Source organism: Equus caballus, chromosome 24, assembly GCF_041296265.1.
Source record: "Equus caballus isolate H_3958 breed thoroughbred chromosome 24, TB-T2T, whole genome shotgun sequence".
NCBI classification, from domain to species: domain Eukaryota; kingdom Metazoa; phylum Chordata; class Mammalia; order Perissodactyla; family Equidae; genus Equus; species Equus caballus.
The window spans coordinates 16466775-16481519 of NC_091707.1; the positions used below are offsets into that span (position 1 = coordinate 16466775).

Consider the following 14745-nt stretch of genomic DNA (forward strand, 5'->3'; position numbering starts at 1 on the left):
CATACAACCCAGCTCAGACTTCAGAGGGAGCTTTCTGGGAGTCATGCCTGTCTGGGCTGAGACTTGAGGATGGGTTAGAGTTGGCTCTGTTAAGGGAAGGAAGGCATTATAGGCAGAGGAAATTCTGCTGTTTCACAAGGTAAAAAGTTAATTTGTCCTGCACCAAAGCATTTCAACATACCAGGTGGGACAACAGGGACAGGAGTGTGTTGCTAATAACATTATCAGTTAAGAGTGTGAGCCTCATCACACCAGGCTGTTCCATGGCCACAGACAATCGTGGACAACCGAGCGGATCTATTCACAGGTGGGCCCATTCACACAAACCTGTGCCATACTACCAGAAAACAGCTCCCAGGCATGCACTCTATCAGGGATCCATGCTATTACTCCCGTGCTGGGCGATAGTTAACATTGTCGTAACACCTACAGCTTTCTGAGCACTACGTCCCAAGCAGAGCATCTTTCATTAAATAACCCTGATCTCCCCATCTGCCTGCCCAGTTCTTTCCCTCATCCTAGGGGTATATACATTTACTTGGTGCTCAGGGCTATGGCAATACAAAAGGCTGAGAAGCACTACTAACATATTCTAAGAAGGGCAAAAAAAAAATAAAAAACCTTTCAAATATACAATTGAAGACCTTAAAAAATACTAAACCCTTTGAACCACTTATTGCAGTTCAAGGAAACAGATCAGAGATGAAGAGGAAAATTTATGTTTGAAGGCGTCAATCATGAAATCAGCCATAATAGCAAAAATTGGAAACAACTTTAGCATTCTATAGGATAATGATTAATCAATGACACTATATTGCCCTGAAGGACAAATATTTTCGTAGACAAAGACATGAGTATGTGTTTATGAGATGTTGGGTTAAAAAAAAAGCGCAGAACAAACTACCCAGACATGGTACGATTCCAAATGAAAGAATATATTTACAAGCACACACATATACATAGAAACAAAGCCAGAAGGACATATAACACAGTATTTACAGAGTTGTGAGACCATGAGTAAAATCTGTTTCCTTCTTTAGATATTTCTGTACTTTACAAGTTTTCTAAAATAATCACATAAACTTTTACAATCAGAAAAAGAAGACACCATTCAATCAATTAAAATCCTCAAGTTTCCCCTTTGAGGATCATATCCACTATAAAAATATATACAGGGGCCAGCCAGGTGGTGCAGCGGTTAAGTTCTCGAGCTCTGCTTTGGCAGCATGGGGTTCACCAGTTTGAATCCTGGGCACAGACCTATGCACCGCTTGTCAAGCCATGCTGCGGCAGGCATCCCACATATAAAGTAGAGGAAGATGGGCACAGATGTTAGCTCAGGGCCTGTCTTCCTCAGCAAAAAAGAGGAGGACTGGCAGCGGAGGTTAGCTCAGGACTAATCTTCCTCGAAAAATTTTAAAAAATAAAAAATAAATAAATAAAAATATATATACAATCCCCTAAAAGTATCTAAAGTTCTTAGGTCTCTTGAGACAGATTATATTCCTTAGGTTTCTTAAACTAAGGGAGGCGGAATGAGCACTAACAGTTTTTCGGTCAGTGGTGCGGAACTTTCTCCATCTCTGCTGTGGACACAGGTTTGGGGGAAGAGTTAATGATGACTTCTGGCTCTAGACATAAGGCAGTGAGGCTTCTCAAGCCAGTAAGTGAGAGCACAGATGTGCCTGGGGAAGAGAGCACAGCAGGCTCCCTTACTTAAGTAGAGATGGTTAAAGAAGTAAATATTTTTTCAGATGTATCAAGTTTTTATTTTTTAATCCATTCTGCCAATCTCTAGCTTTTTAAAAGGAGTGTTTAATACATTTATGTTTAAAGTAATTACATACAAGGAATGATTTATTCCTGTTTTGGTATTTGATTTTGATATGATATCTTTTTTTAATTTTTTTTTTATTTTTTAAAGATTGGCACCTGAGCTAGCATCTGTTGCCAATATTTTTTTTTTCTTTTTCTTTTGTCTCCTTCTCCCCAAAGCCCCCCAGTACACAGTTGTATATTCCAGTTGTAGGTCCTTCTGGTGGTGCTATGTGGGACGCCGCCTCAGCATGGCCTGACAAGCAGTGCCATGTCCGCGCCCAGGATCCGAACCAGCGAAACCCTGGGCCGCCAAAGCAGAGTACATAAACTTAACCACTCGGCCACATGGCCAGCCTCTGACTTACCTTTTATGTTCCCCAATTCTTACATTTCTTCCTTCATTTTTTGTGATAACATATACATGACATAAAAATTAGCATTTTAACATTTTAAGTGTACAGGCCAGTGACATTAAATACTTTCACTTGACAACCATCACCACTATCCATCATCAGGACGATCATCTTCCTGAGTTGAAACTCTGTACCCTTAAAGCAGTGACTCCCCACAGCTAAATATTTTTTGAATTAGGATACTAATGCAGTAAGAATTATTAGCTATTAAATTTTTCTTCCTTAATTCCTTAAGCATACAAGGGAATGATGTTTATGGACAAATGCAATATGAACAAAAAATGGTCCTTATTGGAACGGTTAACTTATGTTAGAACATTCAGAATATGAGAAAATATAGTAAAAACATACTCCACTGGCGGGAATGAAGGTTAAGTCATTAATAGAAAATAGAAACAAAGCATTGTTTAGTTTCCTCACTTGTAAAATGGGAATAATGCTTATCCTACTTGGTTACAGGAATTAAGTAAGATAAACGTGAAAGCATCACATACAGGCACTTAGTTACATAATATACACCAGTTCCTTTTGTTCAATGCAACAACTAATTTTGGACTTAATCTTACTATATATATATAGAAATACAGTTCAGATCTGGAAGTGAATTTAAAAATTAGCGTAGCCCAGGAGTAAGTAAGGCACAACTACTCTGGGTTTCCTCATTTTTAAAATAAGTTAATAACTTATGGGTTTATGGGAGGGAACAAATGAGATGATAAATGTAAAAGCCTTTATAAATTCTAAAAGGTACAATGATAAGAGTAGCCAGTGACACTGATTAAAAACAAAAGCCATATTTTCTTAGCAGATCCACACGTGCTGGTCCTAAGCTGCATCAGATGGGAGTTGAGACCCTTTCGGAAAGACAATCAAATGGCAGTAAGGTTGATAAACTCTTGTCTAAAGATGGGGGTCCAGCTCCCTGTAGAGCTTTAGTTCTGCTGAGTGAGGTATACAAATTCGGGACCAGGACTGAATTCTCAGGACTATAGACTTTTACAGGCTATAGTGACTGACAACCAAAAAGACACTGGAGAGAGAACAGAAATGTCTAAAGGGTAATTTTTTGGATGTTGGCTGTATCTTCCCCTTGAAATCTTCAGTAACATCTAAATTTCTTGCTCATCCTTTATCCCATCTCTCAATTTGTTTAGCACCCATATTTCTGCTTCCTGGTAGAAGTGTAATCACACATTCTTAAACCTCACAGTGAAGGCAATGCTGCATCATTCCTTACATTCCTTACATCATATCCCTATGCATAAAGCGTCTTTCTTCCTTTCTTTTTTTGGTTTTGCTGAGGAAGATTTGCCCTGAGCTAACAGCTGCTGCCACTCTTGTTTTTTTTTCCTTCAGGTAGATTAGCCCTGAGCTAACATCTGTGCCAATCTTCCTCCACTTTATGTGTGGGTCACTGCCACAGCATGGCTGATGAGTGGTGTAGGTCCGTGCCCAGGATCTGAACCCATGAACCCAGGCCGCTGAAGTGAAATGCGCCAAAATTAACCACTATACCAAGGGGCCAGCCCCTCGTGTGTGCATCTTTCTTTTTGATCCACACTTTAAAATAACCAGTTCCTAAGCCAGCAGCCGATTTTCCCAGCTGCTACAGTCCCAGATTCTGTTCTCCATCTTATTCCTACATCTATCATAAACTGGTAACCAATTTGTTTCCAGTTTTGAGTGGAAAGATTACTTCAACTTGTCAGTTATTTATTGGATAACAGTGTTATTTTTGATGTCAGATAAACATATAATCCAGAAAATTATATTCCTGTTAAAAGACCTACAATTTTTAAATGTTCACCAGTACAAGATCAAAAGGAGATTGTGTGGAGAGTACTGCTTAATATCATTCCTCTTCATCTCTTAAAAAAGCACACAAGTTAAAAGATAGATGAAAAAGCAGAGAAGACAGTGGCCATTGTTTTAGGACGGGGGCCAAGGTGGGAGGTGAGGGACAGACACTCTTGGTGAGGACACCAAGGCTGTAAGGAAGTCTTCCCACTGAACAACAACAAAGCAGTGAGTCCAGATCATTTTCAATCAATCCATTTGCCGAATTCATATTGTTCACAAAATTACATAAAGACACATGTTCCCATAAGAGTCAAAGGAACTAATTACTGTGAAATAGATTTCTTCTTTACTATCTGACTTCCTTGAACTGCTAAACCATTAAAACCTGCATAGTCAGCGAGTCTATTAATGAAACCTGAAAAAATACATTTACAAGAACTTTGAGGGGCTCACTGGTGGCATAATGGTTAAGATCATGTGCTCCACTTTGGCAACCCACTGTTCATAGGTTTGGATCCCAGGCACAGACCTAGCACCGCTCATCAGGCCATGCTGTGGTGGCATCCCACACAAAATAGAGGAAGACTAGCACAGATGTTAGCTCAGGGCCAATCTTCCTCACAAAAAAATAAAAAGAAAGTACTTCGAGATGCATCATCACATTCAAGACCCATGTACACATGACACAGCTAATTAGGCTAATTTACTAAAAAGAATCAGAGGCTAATCAAGGGTTTTTAAACTGTACTGTAGGCACCCATATTTATTTCCAAGTGGTCTCCCACAGTTAGTGAGGGACTTTTCACAAAGTAAAAGGAAAAAGAGTCTGAAAGCAAAGCACAGAAAACAAAATTCTTCATCAATATTGAAGAGAGTGGAGTATCTCACAATCAACCTTTGAGCCGTGCCGTTTAAGGCTTATTAGTAGTCACTGTAAATCTTTGAGAACAGACCTTTCTCCTCTGTCACTTGCCAGAACATTTTACGCAGATAACTGTACCCAATGAGAGCTCGCTAAAAATGATTTGGCTTTAGGACAGTGGTCCTGGGTCTCAAGAGAGTCTCACATCCTACTAGATACTGGGCACTGTTCTAGGAACGAAGGAAAACACAGTTCAGAAAAGGGAAAGCTGGAAAGTGAAGTGAAGCTGGCTGAGCAGGCCGCTGTGGCAGTCCCGTTATCCCTGACGCTAAAATTTTGATTTTATTTCTAAATTTTGCGTGGTTCTGGTATTTGCTCTTCATTTTTCCACTCAGTTGAAAAAAATCCACTGTAACACATCCCTCTTCTGAAAATTCACTTTAATGCTCAGATTTAGCAAAGAACTTGTATCTCACTTTTTAAAGTTGTACTGCCCTTGCCATTCCCTCAACAATATGCCTACTGTGTGCTCCCACTGCCGCTGCACTCAGCACCAGTGATCTGACGAACAAAGTCAGAACTCGTGCCTTCACAGACCTACATTCTGGGTGTGGATATCTTCCCCAAACGAATAACATCACGCATCACACTCAGCACCATGCAGCAATTGAGTACTGTGACAGAAAATGCAAGTGGGAACCTATCTCAGTGAACATCAGGGAAGGCCTCCCTGAGCAAGTGACATTTAAGTTGAGACATGAAAGATAAGGCATCAATCACGAGGAAAAGTGTTTCAGGCAGACGGAACAGTAAGGGAAAAGGCCCAGTGGTGGAGAAGTTTCATGTGTTTGAGGATTTGAGAGAAGGCCTCTGATGACGGAGCAGTGAATATGAGGGAGCAGGGCATGAGTTTATTTTTGAGTGCTTAATACACGCTAGACCTCATGCTAAGTACTTTACTGCATGCTTCTATCACTACAAGAAACCTACCAAGTTAGATAACCCACCATGTTCAAAGTGAAATAAACAAGCACAGGAGAGGTTAAGAGACTTGCTCAAAATCACATAGCAAGTGGTGGAGCTTGGATTCAATTCAATGCAGCATGAACCCCAAGCCCACGTTTTAAACTCAACCTTATAGCCAAAGTTAGAGAGGTAAGCAGTAGCCAAATCACATGGGCCTTTATATGCCATAGCAAGGAGCTTGAATTTTATTTTAAATGGAGTGGAAAGCCATAGAAAGGTTTAAGCAAAACAATGACCTTATTTGATTTACATCTCTACTGTGGCTGCTGTGTGGACGCCAGAGGGAGAGTAGGGAGGAGCTGTATGGGTAAAAGAAAAGAAACCAGTAAGCAGCCTGAAGAGAAATGATGGTGGTCTGGACCAGGAGACAGATTCAAGATCTATTCCGGAGCACATCAAATTATACTTGCCAATGATTTAGATACACAGAACAAGAAAAAAGGAAAGGTCTAGGATAACTCCCAGGTTTCTGGCTTTACTAACAAATGGATCATGATGGGTAATAATGAAATGGTTTGGGATCAGATAAGTTTGGGAAGGAGGGGTAGATTCATTTAATCACTCAATAAATCTTCATTAAGCCTCTACTATGTGAGGATACAGCAGAGTACAAAACTGATAAAGTCTTGCTCTCATAGAACTTACATCATTGGAGTGGGGGCAGTTAGACAAACCAGTATGTAAACCAAAAGGTGGTCTAAGTGCTATGGAAGACAATAAAGCAGGTTAAGTGGGAAAAGAGATTATTATTTTAACTGAATGGTCAAAAAGAGTTTGTCTAATGTATGAGCAGAGGCCTAAAGGAAACAAAGCAAGCGCCTTGAAGATTTCTGGGAGCAGAGTTCCTGGCAGTCTGAATAAGACTGCAACGGTCCGGAGGCGGGAGTGTTCTTGGTATGTTTGGGGACTGAAAGGAGGCGAGGATGGCATAGCAGAGTAGGTAAAGGAAAAGTAATGGGATTTCAGAAGAGGAACAGACAATATAGAGTACTGGGTAAGGACTTTGGCTTTTTTACTTTGGGTGAAACAGGAAACTCCTGGAAGATTGAACAGAGGAATGGAGGAGTGGTGTTAACTCTGGTTGCACTCTGGAAATCACACTATAAGGAACAAGTGTGGAAGCAGAGACTCAAGAGGCCACACCCTCTGGTGGATTAGACCAGAGGTGGTGAAACAGTCAGATTTAGGATAGGTTTGGAAGACTGGATAGAATTTGTCAGTGGGATTAGATATGGTGGCGTTAAGAGAGGAGTCAAGGAAGACTGGAAGGTTTTTTTGGCCTGTAACAGAGAAGAATGAGGTTACGGTTTACTCGGTTGGGATGAGCATGGGAGGAACAGATTTATCATGGAAATCATGAGTTCAGTTTGCTATATTAAGATGAAGATACTCATTACAAATTTAAATGCAGATGTTGAGTAGGCAGCTGTTTTCTGGATTTCAGAGAGGTCTGCATTGGAGATACAAGTCTGGCAGTCATCGGCATCTAGATGGTATTTAAATCATAGGAAGGGAGCTAGGGAAAAATATAGGTAGAGAGGAGCATCCAGAACTGAACCCCTGATAAACTACACCAGTTAAACATTTGCAATTCATAATTTGCATTCTTATAATAAAACAACTGGTTCAATTTTTTTTTTAAAGATTGGCACCTAAGCTAACAACTATTGCCAATCTTCCTTTTTTCTGCTTTTCTCCCCAAATCGCCCCAGTACATAGTTGCATATTTTTTAGTTGTGCGTCCTTCTAGTTGCAGCATGTGGGACGCCACCTCAGCATGGCCTGATGAGGACTGCCATGTCCGTGCCCAGGATCTGAACCGGTGAAACCCTGGGCTGCCAAAGCAGAGCACACAAACTTGACCACTCGACCATGGGGCCAGCCCCTGGTTTAATTTTTAAAGCTATCACTTATTACACCAGCAGTTTCTAAAAGTCATTGAGTGCATCAATGAGACACAGCAGTGAACTAAAAAGCTTACCTCATACAAACCTCAAAAGAGAAAGACAGACAGAAATGAACTCCATTAGTGCTCAGAGGAATACTAGGAACTCAAAACATCTCCAAATATAGTGTACTGGTTTGTAACGGTACATAGGTTCTGGTTGCCTGGATTTTAATTCTGGACCCCACATTTATTGTCTGTGTGTCCTAGGGAAAGGCACTTACTGTGCAGTTTCCTCAGCAGTAAGTTGGGGATAATAATTTATTGTTTTTTTAACAAATTAATTATACTTGAACTATTTTTTTTTTTTTGCTGGCAAAGATTCACTCTGATTTAACATCAGTTACCAGTCTTCCTCTCTCTCTCTTTTTTTCCCTCCCTAAAGCCCCAGTACATATTCTAGCTGTTAGTCCTTCTAGTTGTACGTGAGCTGCTGCCACAACATAGGTACTGACAGACAGGTGGTGTGGTCCACGCCTAGAACCCAGCCCAGGCCACCAATGCGGAGCACGCCAAACTTTAACCACTAGGCCATCACTGCTGACTCACTAACCCCTGTACTTTTGGACTCAAAAAGTTAGCTATCTTACTATCATCAGTACTAAGTTATTGAAACAAAAGTTGTGTTCTTTTGAAACAAAAGTGAGAGACCCCACAGCTAATCACACTAATGTTTCAATTATCTTAACCAAGGACTTGTAGCTCTCTGTTTAAGATTTCAAAACAAGGCCAAAACGTGTTCCTAAATTCAATTCTCTTAACTAAGGGCTTACAGCTCCCAGTCTGGATTTTAAAACAAAGCCAAAACACATCCCCAAACTCCTTAGGATCCAGAACAATCTTTGGAGGCAGAGAGGGAAAAAGCAGCAACTAGTTAGTCCTAGCTCACACATTAGAGTAAGCATGTCTGAATAACAAGGTCCATCTGTGACACAGGCTACCACGGCCTGAATCTCTCTTAAACCAGTTATCTGATCCTGTTCTGGTCTCTCTTCTAGAGAATGAATGTGCTTTCGAAGACTAAGAAAAGTACAATTAAGCTTTTGAACGGGAGTGCAGCAGAGAGCTGAGAATCCAACTCTATGGCAGCCAAGGGGGAAGACTTCTCCAGAGGCACCATCTATCCCTTTTCCCTAGTACCCAGGAGCACCGTGGGGTAAGACTCCTCTCGGTGGGCTATGGGGAGAAGGCCAACCTTCCCTCATTGGCGCTCCCACCTCCGACTCCGTCCCCTGGAAGCAAAGCGCCGTTGCAAAGCAGCTACCCTCCCTATCTCCTGCTCCTCTGGCCGGGCTCCGGGCCCGAACCCGGGGCCCAGGCTCCCGCCTCCAGCCGCCCAGCTTCAGGAGACAGCCGGGAAAGGAAACAATCGGGCCGTGGCGGCTGCCATACCTCTCACGGTCGCGGCCGTCGAAGTAGACGAAGTCGCCGCTCTGGACGCACTTGGCGCAGGTCAGCCGGCGGCGGGTAGTGTTGCACAGCGGACACCGCTCGACCGCCACGTAGAGTCCTTCTGCGTCGTCGACAGCATCCACCAGGTCCCGCGCGAGCGGCCGCGGCCCGCAGCTAGGAGCCTCCGGCGCGCGGGCTCCCTTCCCACTGGGAGACGCCATGATAGCCTGAGAGCAGAGGCAGTCACGTGGGATTTTGTTTTCAACCAGGTGCATGCCGGGCGAGGGGGCGGGGCCAGGGAGGGGCTAACCCCGACTCCGGCCCCGCCCCCGCCCCGCCCCCGGAGCGCGGCCCTGTGCCCTACTGGACCGCTGAGGGCGGCGTCGCGAAGCGGGAGGCTTATGTTACAGAGGCGAGTCAGCCGGGCAGACGTCCTCGGCCGCTGGGTGCTGCCCCGGCTGCCAGCGAACGCCCCAAACTTGTGCAAGAGATAGTGATACAATGCCCTAAGGATTCTGGGAAAACGGATTGGGAACAAAATAGAGGAATTTCTGTAATTCGCTATGGATGCTTTTAAATTTGGCTAAAACTGCAGCCAACGAAGCTGGGTGAGGGGGCTGGGTCTTGGAGCGAGTTTGAATTTTGGCCCACCCACCTCCTTAATAGCTGTGTGGTTTGGGGCAAATTCCTAACCTCTCTGTGCCTGTGTTCTTATCCATTAAATGGAGATCATTACACTACCTACCTGACATCGTGAGGATTAAAAAGTAAATACGTGTAATAGTAATTCGATAGTACTTGATCGAAAATAGTTAGCCAGTGGAAACAACAGTACTGGCTGTGGGAATCAAAGTTGTAGCTTTCTGAAAAGTGAATTTTAAATTAATGTCTAACATTCCTCCCATGCTCTGAGAAAAAATTCGAACTAGGTGGAATTTAACCTAGAAAGTAGATTCCTCCAAATGAGGAATGTTTTCCTTTGGAGGTAAATTGGATGAGTCAGAGTATTAAAGCAGAGTAATTAGTGCTGAATATGCCTCTAAACTACAGAAGGAAAAAAGAAAAGTGGGCATATAGGTCAAACTATCTACATTAGTGATTCTCAAGGATTGTTTTGGTAGGCTGTTGTGGAAATGAATAAAAGAAACCTTAACTAAACTGGAGTTGGGGAGGCCTGCAGGGGGAGCTCTCAGGCCCCATTGCACATGGTCACAGTCCCCCCGCGGGAAGCGAGAGGGCTGAGCGGAGGCCTGCGTCTTCCCGGGAGGTAAAACTGCCTCACCGCTGGGGGGAGATTCTCTCCCAGCAGCAACGGCTCAGCCAGAGAGGAGTCTTCCTGCCTGAACTGCTGCTTTCCCCCAACGGGCTTTGCTTTAGAACAGCCCCTCTCGCCTCCCCCTTTTTTCTCTATAAAGGCGGCTTCCCTCCTTTGTTTTCTGGATTTGCCTATGGTTGGCCGTGGCATGCACACCCCAATTGCAATTCTTTTGGCTACTCCAGCATATTGAGATAAAGTAACAGGCAAATTTGCTTTTTAAGTTGACACTGTCAATTGCTGACTATCCTAAATTCTCTCTCCAGCCGGGACTTCTCTCCCAAGTTCCATACCCAGATTCATAACTGCCTGCGAGGTACAAAGTGATGTACCACTTTATAGCTGGTGGCCACCGTTAACTCAGCATGTTGGAAACTGACTCTCCCTCCACACAAATGTTTGTCCTCATCTTGGTGAAAGACAATGACTGAGCTCTTGCGAACAAGAGCCATGAGTCCTGTCAGCCCCATCCCCCTCTGTTAACCTCCACATCTCTAGCAAATGCTGAGGATTCCACAACCTAATTAGATCTTGAATCTGAACCCTTTACTCCATCCTCTTAGTCTTATCAGGTCTATTTTAATACAATTACATAGGATTATGAGAGTATGAAAAAAGCAAAAAGACCCTACCCTGTTTTCAAGGTAAAGCTTATACTAAAACTGAACAGTTCCTGGAAGTTTAAGATTTATAAGTGAGAGAAATAATTTTCACTGATCACGTCAAACAAAAAGATATTTAATTTTTCTTAAGGTTTCAGATTTTCCTGTTTCATTTGTATTCTGATAGGATCCTTCACAGTACAGTGGCTGTACCTAATGGCCAAGACTATCTACTTAATATTTTAAAAGGCAAAAAATAGACAAATTTCTGTCCTGCTAGAGGACATTACAAATATTATCTGTATTATGCAGTTATTTCAAATTTCTGTATATTGCTATGAATTTTCAGAAAACAGATTAATGTGCATCTTTAACAAAAGCAGAGCATTAAATTTTAATGATGCTACAATATCATTCTAGCAAGGCCCTAACTCTCTAAAATTCTGAAATAAGTTTACTTGTTCAATCTTTAAGATAACAAACAAGTCATTTTGAAAACAACGTTTCTTCATTTCTTAGGCATGGTTCTTCACAGACTCACTCTGTAATAGGTAAACTCAAAATGTGCAAGGAGCGTCTACAACCCAGCCATTTCTGTGCTGGGCTTATGCACCTATTCAAACCAATACACCATGAGGTGTGGAATGATATACTCAGGCTTTTTCAAAATTCTTTAGACTAGAATAGATGTTTTCAAATGCTTCACAGATCTCAGAACGTTCTTTGGCATCTGTAAAGAAACCCAAGTTTATATAAAGTTTAATATAAAAACAATACCAAAATTTTCTTAAAACTAAAATTTCATTGTTATCTCAAATTACTTTAATATGATGACCCCTCTTTAGGTGTACCTGACAAGTGACATTTATTCCTGGTAAGGAAAAGAATTTAGTGACTACAGTCACATTCCCACACACACATGCCCTAGAGCAGGGTTTGCCAGTACTCCCGCTTCGTGGGTGCATCAGTTCATTTTTTAGCCTCACAGGGTGCAGTATAAAATATGGAATGTTCTCTCTTACTGTGCCATGAATGTGACCACAGAACATGACCTTCAGCAGCACCAGTGGGCACTCAGCTACCTGCAAAAGGGACTTCCTTTGCTCTGTTCATTTCTAGTTATCTCAGTTCCCTGGCATTAACTAACAGAGTGAGACAAACTGGAGCTGTTTCACATTTCGGTGTATGGGAAGAGATTATTAGAGGGGAAAACCGTACCACTGTCACCTTTAGAGTCTCAAGTTTCAAGGGATCTTTTTTTTTTAAGATTTTATTTTTCCTTTTTCTCCCCAAAGCCCCCTGGTACATAGTTGTGTATTTTCAGTTGTGGTTCCTTCTAGCTGTGGCATGTGGGACGCTGCCTCAGCATGGCTTGATGAACGGTGCCATGTCCACGCTCAGGATTCAAACCAGCGAAAGCCCGAGCCACCGAAGCAGAGTGCGGGAACTCAATCGCTCTGCCACGGGCCGGCCCCTCAAGGAATCTTTAACTTTAACATTACTGCCCTACGGGTTAAAGAGGATAAAAGCATGAGTTAGACACAGTCCTCACCCTTGAGAGATAATGTCAATCAGTCCCTAGTCATCTCTCACCACCACCCACCGCTAACTATTTCCACCTTCAAAACTGCAGACACATCATGCTAAGGGTTACAGACTGGTAGTGCTTATGGAGCTTATGGAGTTTATATGGAGCTGTCAGCTAATCAAGAAACTATTATCTGATATTATTGGGCAGGAGGCAAGGATATTAATGAAAAGAATATAAAAACTGCTAGCATGAAGAGAAAAAGAAAATAGCTCAAGTTAATAAAGACTCTTCCTTGAGAGCTATAAAGTTAGAAAGGAGGAAGGCTCAGTGTGAGGGCAGAAATGACACATGAGAAGTGGTTATCTGGTTTAATTACAGTAGTAATGGGAGGGAATTACCAAAAAGAGGGTCAGCAGATTTGAAAAGCAGGTAGAAATCAGGATTCAGAATCAAGGATAAGTTATACTAGTAATTTAAAAAATGGAAAATAACTAATGTTGGCAAAGATAAGGAGAAACTGGAATCTTCATACACTGCTGGTGGTAATGTAAAATGGTTCAGCTACTGTGGAAAGCACTTTGGCAGTTTCTCAAAACTATTAAAATAAGAATTACCATATGAGCCAGCAATTCCACTCCTGGGTATATACCCCCCAGTTGAACACAGGCACTCAGACAAATAGCACACGTAGATGCATATCCATTGCAGCACTATTCACAATAGCCAAAAAGTGAAAACAACCCAAGTGTCTATCAACAGATGAATGGATAAACAAATCTGCAATATATACACACAATGGAATATTAGGCAGCCTTAAAAAGGAATGAAGTACTGATACATACTACAATGTGGATGAACCTCAAACACATTATGCTAAGTGACAGCAGCCAGACACCAAAGGTCGCAAATGGTGTGATTCCATTTATATGAAATCTCCAGAATAAGTAAATCCATAGAGACAGAATGCAGATGAGTGGTGGCCAGGGGCCGGGGTGGGGGGGTGGGGGGGGGGAGGGAGGAATGGAGAGAATCTGTTTAATGAGATGGGATTTTATTTTGGAGTACTAGAAATGTTTTGGCACTGGATAGAGGTGGTGTTTGCACAACATTGTGAATGTACTAAATGCCATTGAATTGTTCACTTTAAAGTGGTTAAGATTATGTTATGTGAATTTCACCTCAATAAATTAAAAAAAAATTTTTTTAAGAAACAAAGATGAAGACCTTATGAACTTAAAGATGTTTTGAGAGGTAAGGGCAAAAAGTTACTTATTCATTGCCAAAGAGTGTACTATCTGTGAATCTCCGCCCCTAAAGATGTGGGTGGGGAGGAGGGCGAGTCCCTGACGTGGGCCACAAACTCTGTACCTCTGGATCAGGAAAACCCCCAACACTCAGCAGATTTTAGTTACAGCACTAAAATTTTAGTTTATTATTTTTTTTAAGATTGACACGAGCTAACAACTGTTGCCAATCTTTTTTTTTTCCTTCTGCTTTCTCTCCCCAAATCCCCCCAGTACATAGTTGTACATTCTAATTGTGGGTTCTTCTGGTTGTGCTATGTGGGACACCGCCTCAGCATGGCCTGATGAGCAGCGCCATGTCCGTGCCCAGGATCCGAACCCATGAAAGCCTGGGCTGCCGAAGCGGAGGCGTGAACTTACGTAGTCGGCCACGAGGCCAGCCCCTTAAATTTTAGTTTCTAAAGAGATTGATTTGTAGAAACCAAACAGTTAGTTGGGGGAGCAGTAAGTAAAACATCATTACAAAAAACTCTGCCTCTGGTTTGATGGACTTTTTCAGTTGCTGGATACATTTGAATGCAGCAGCCTTCTTCTTAGGAGACAGTCAAGTATAATAGGTATAGCAACACACACATCCCCTCCACTTCCCCCAAACCAAGGTTCTTTTTATATTGAATTGAGGAAGAGTGTGTGGGTCTAGCATTTTGGGTAACTATGTACTTTAGTTTTTTCATAACACTTAAAAAAAAAATCATACCCAAGAGCATTGCATTCAAGCCCAAAAGAGTCCAGCATCT

General features: G+C 42.2%; 1 protein-coding gene across 4 annotated transcripts in view; it reads right to left on the reverse strand.

Moving 5' to 3' along the window:
• Positions 1–9614, reverse strand: part of ATG14 (autophagy related 14) — a 53415-nt gene extending 43801 nt beyond the window's left edge. For 3 of the 4 annotated variants that reach the window (XR_011432076.1, XR_011432075.1, XM_070249695.1), the window contains exon 1: positions 9257–9575. Coding sequence is in view for 2 of the 4 variants with exons in the window: in XM_070249695.1 (XP_070105796.1) it covers positions 9257–9531 (275 nt within the window). In the remaining 2 variants the exon portion in view is untranslated. Of the gene's footprint in view, positions 1–9256 lie in introns of all 4 variants that reach the window. The other variant, XM_001914860.6, reaches the window with a different exon arrangement.
• Positions 9615–14745: the final 5131 nt, after the last annotated feature.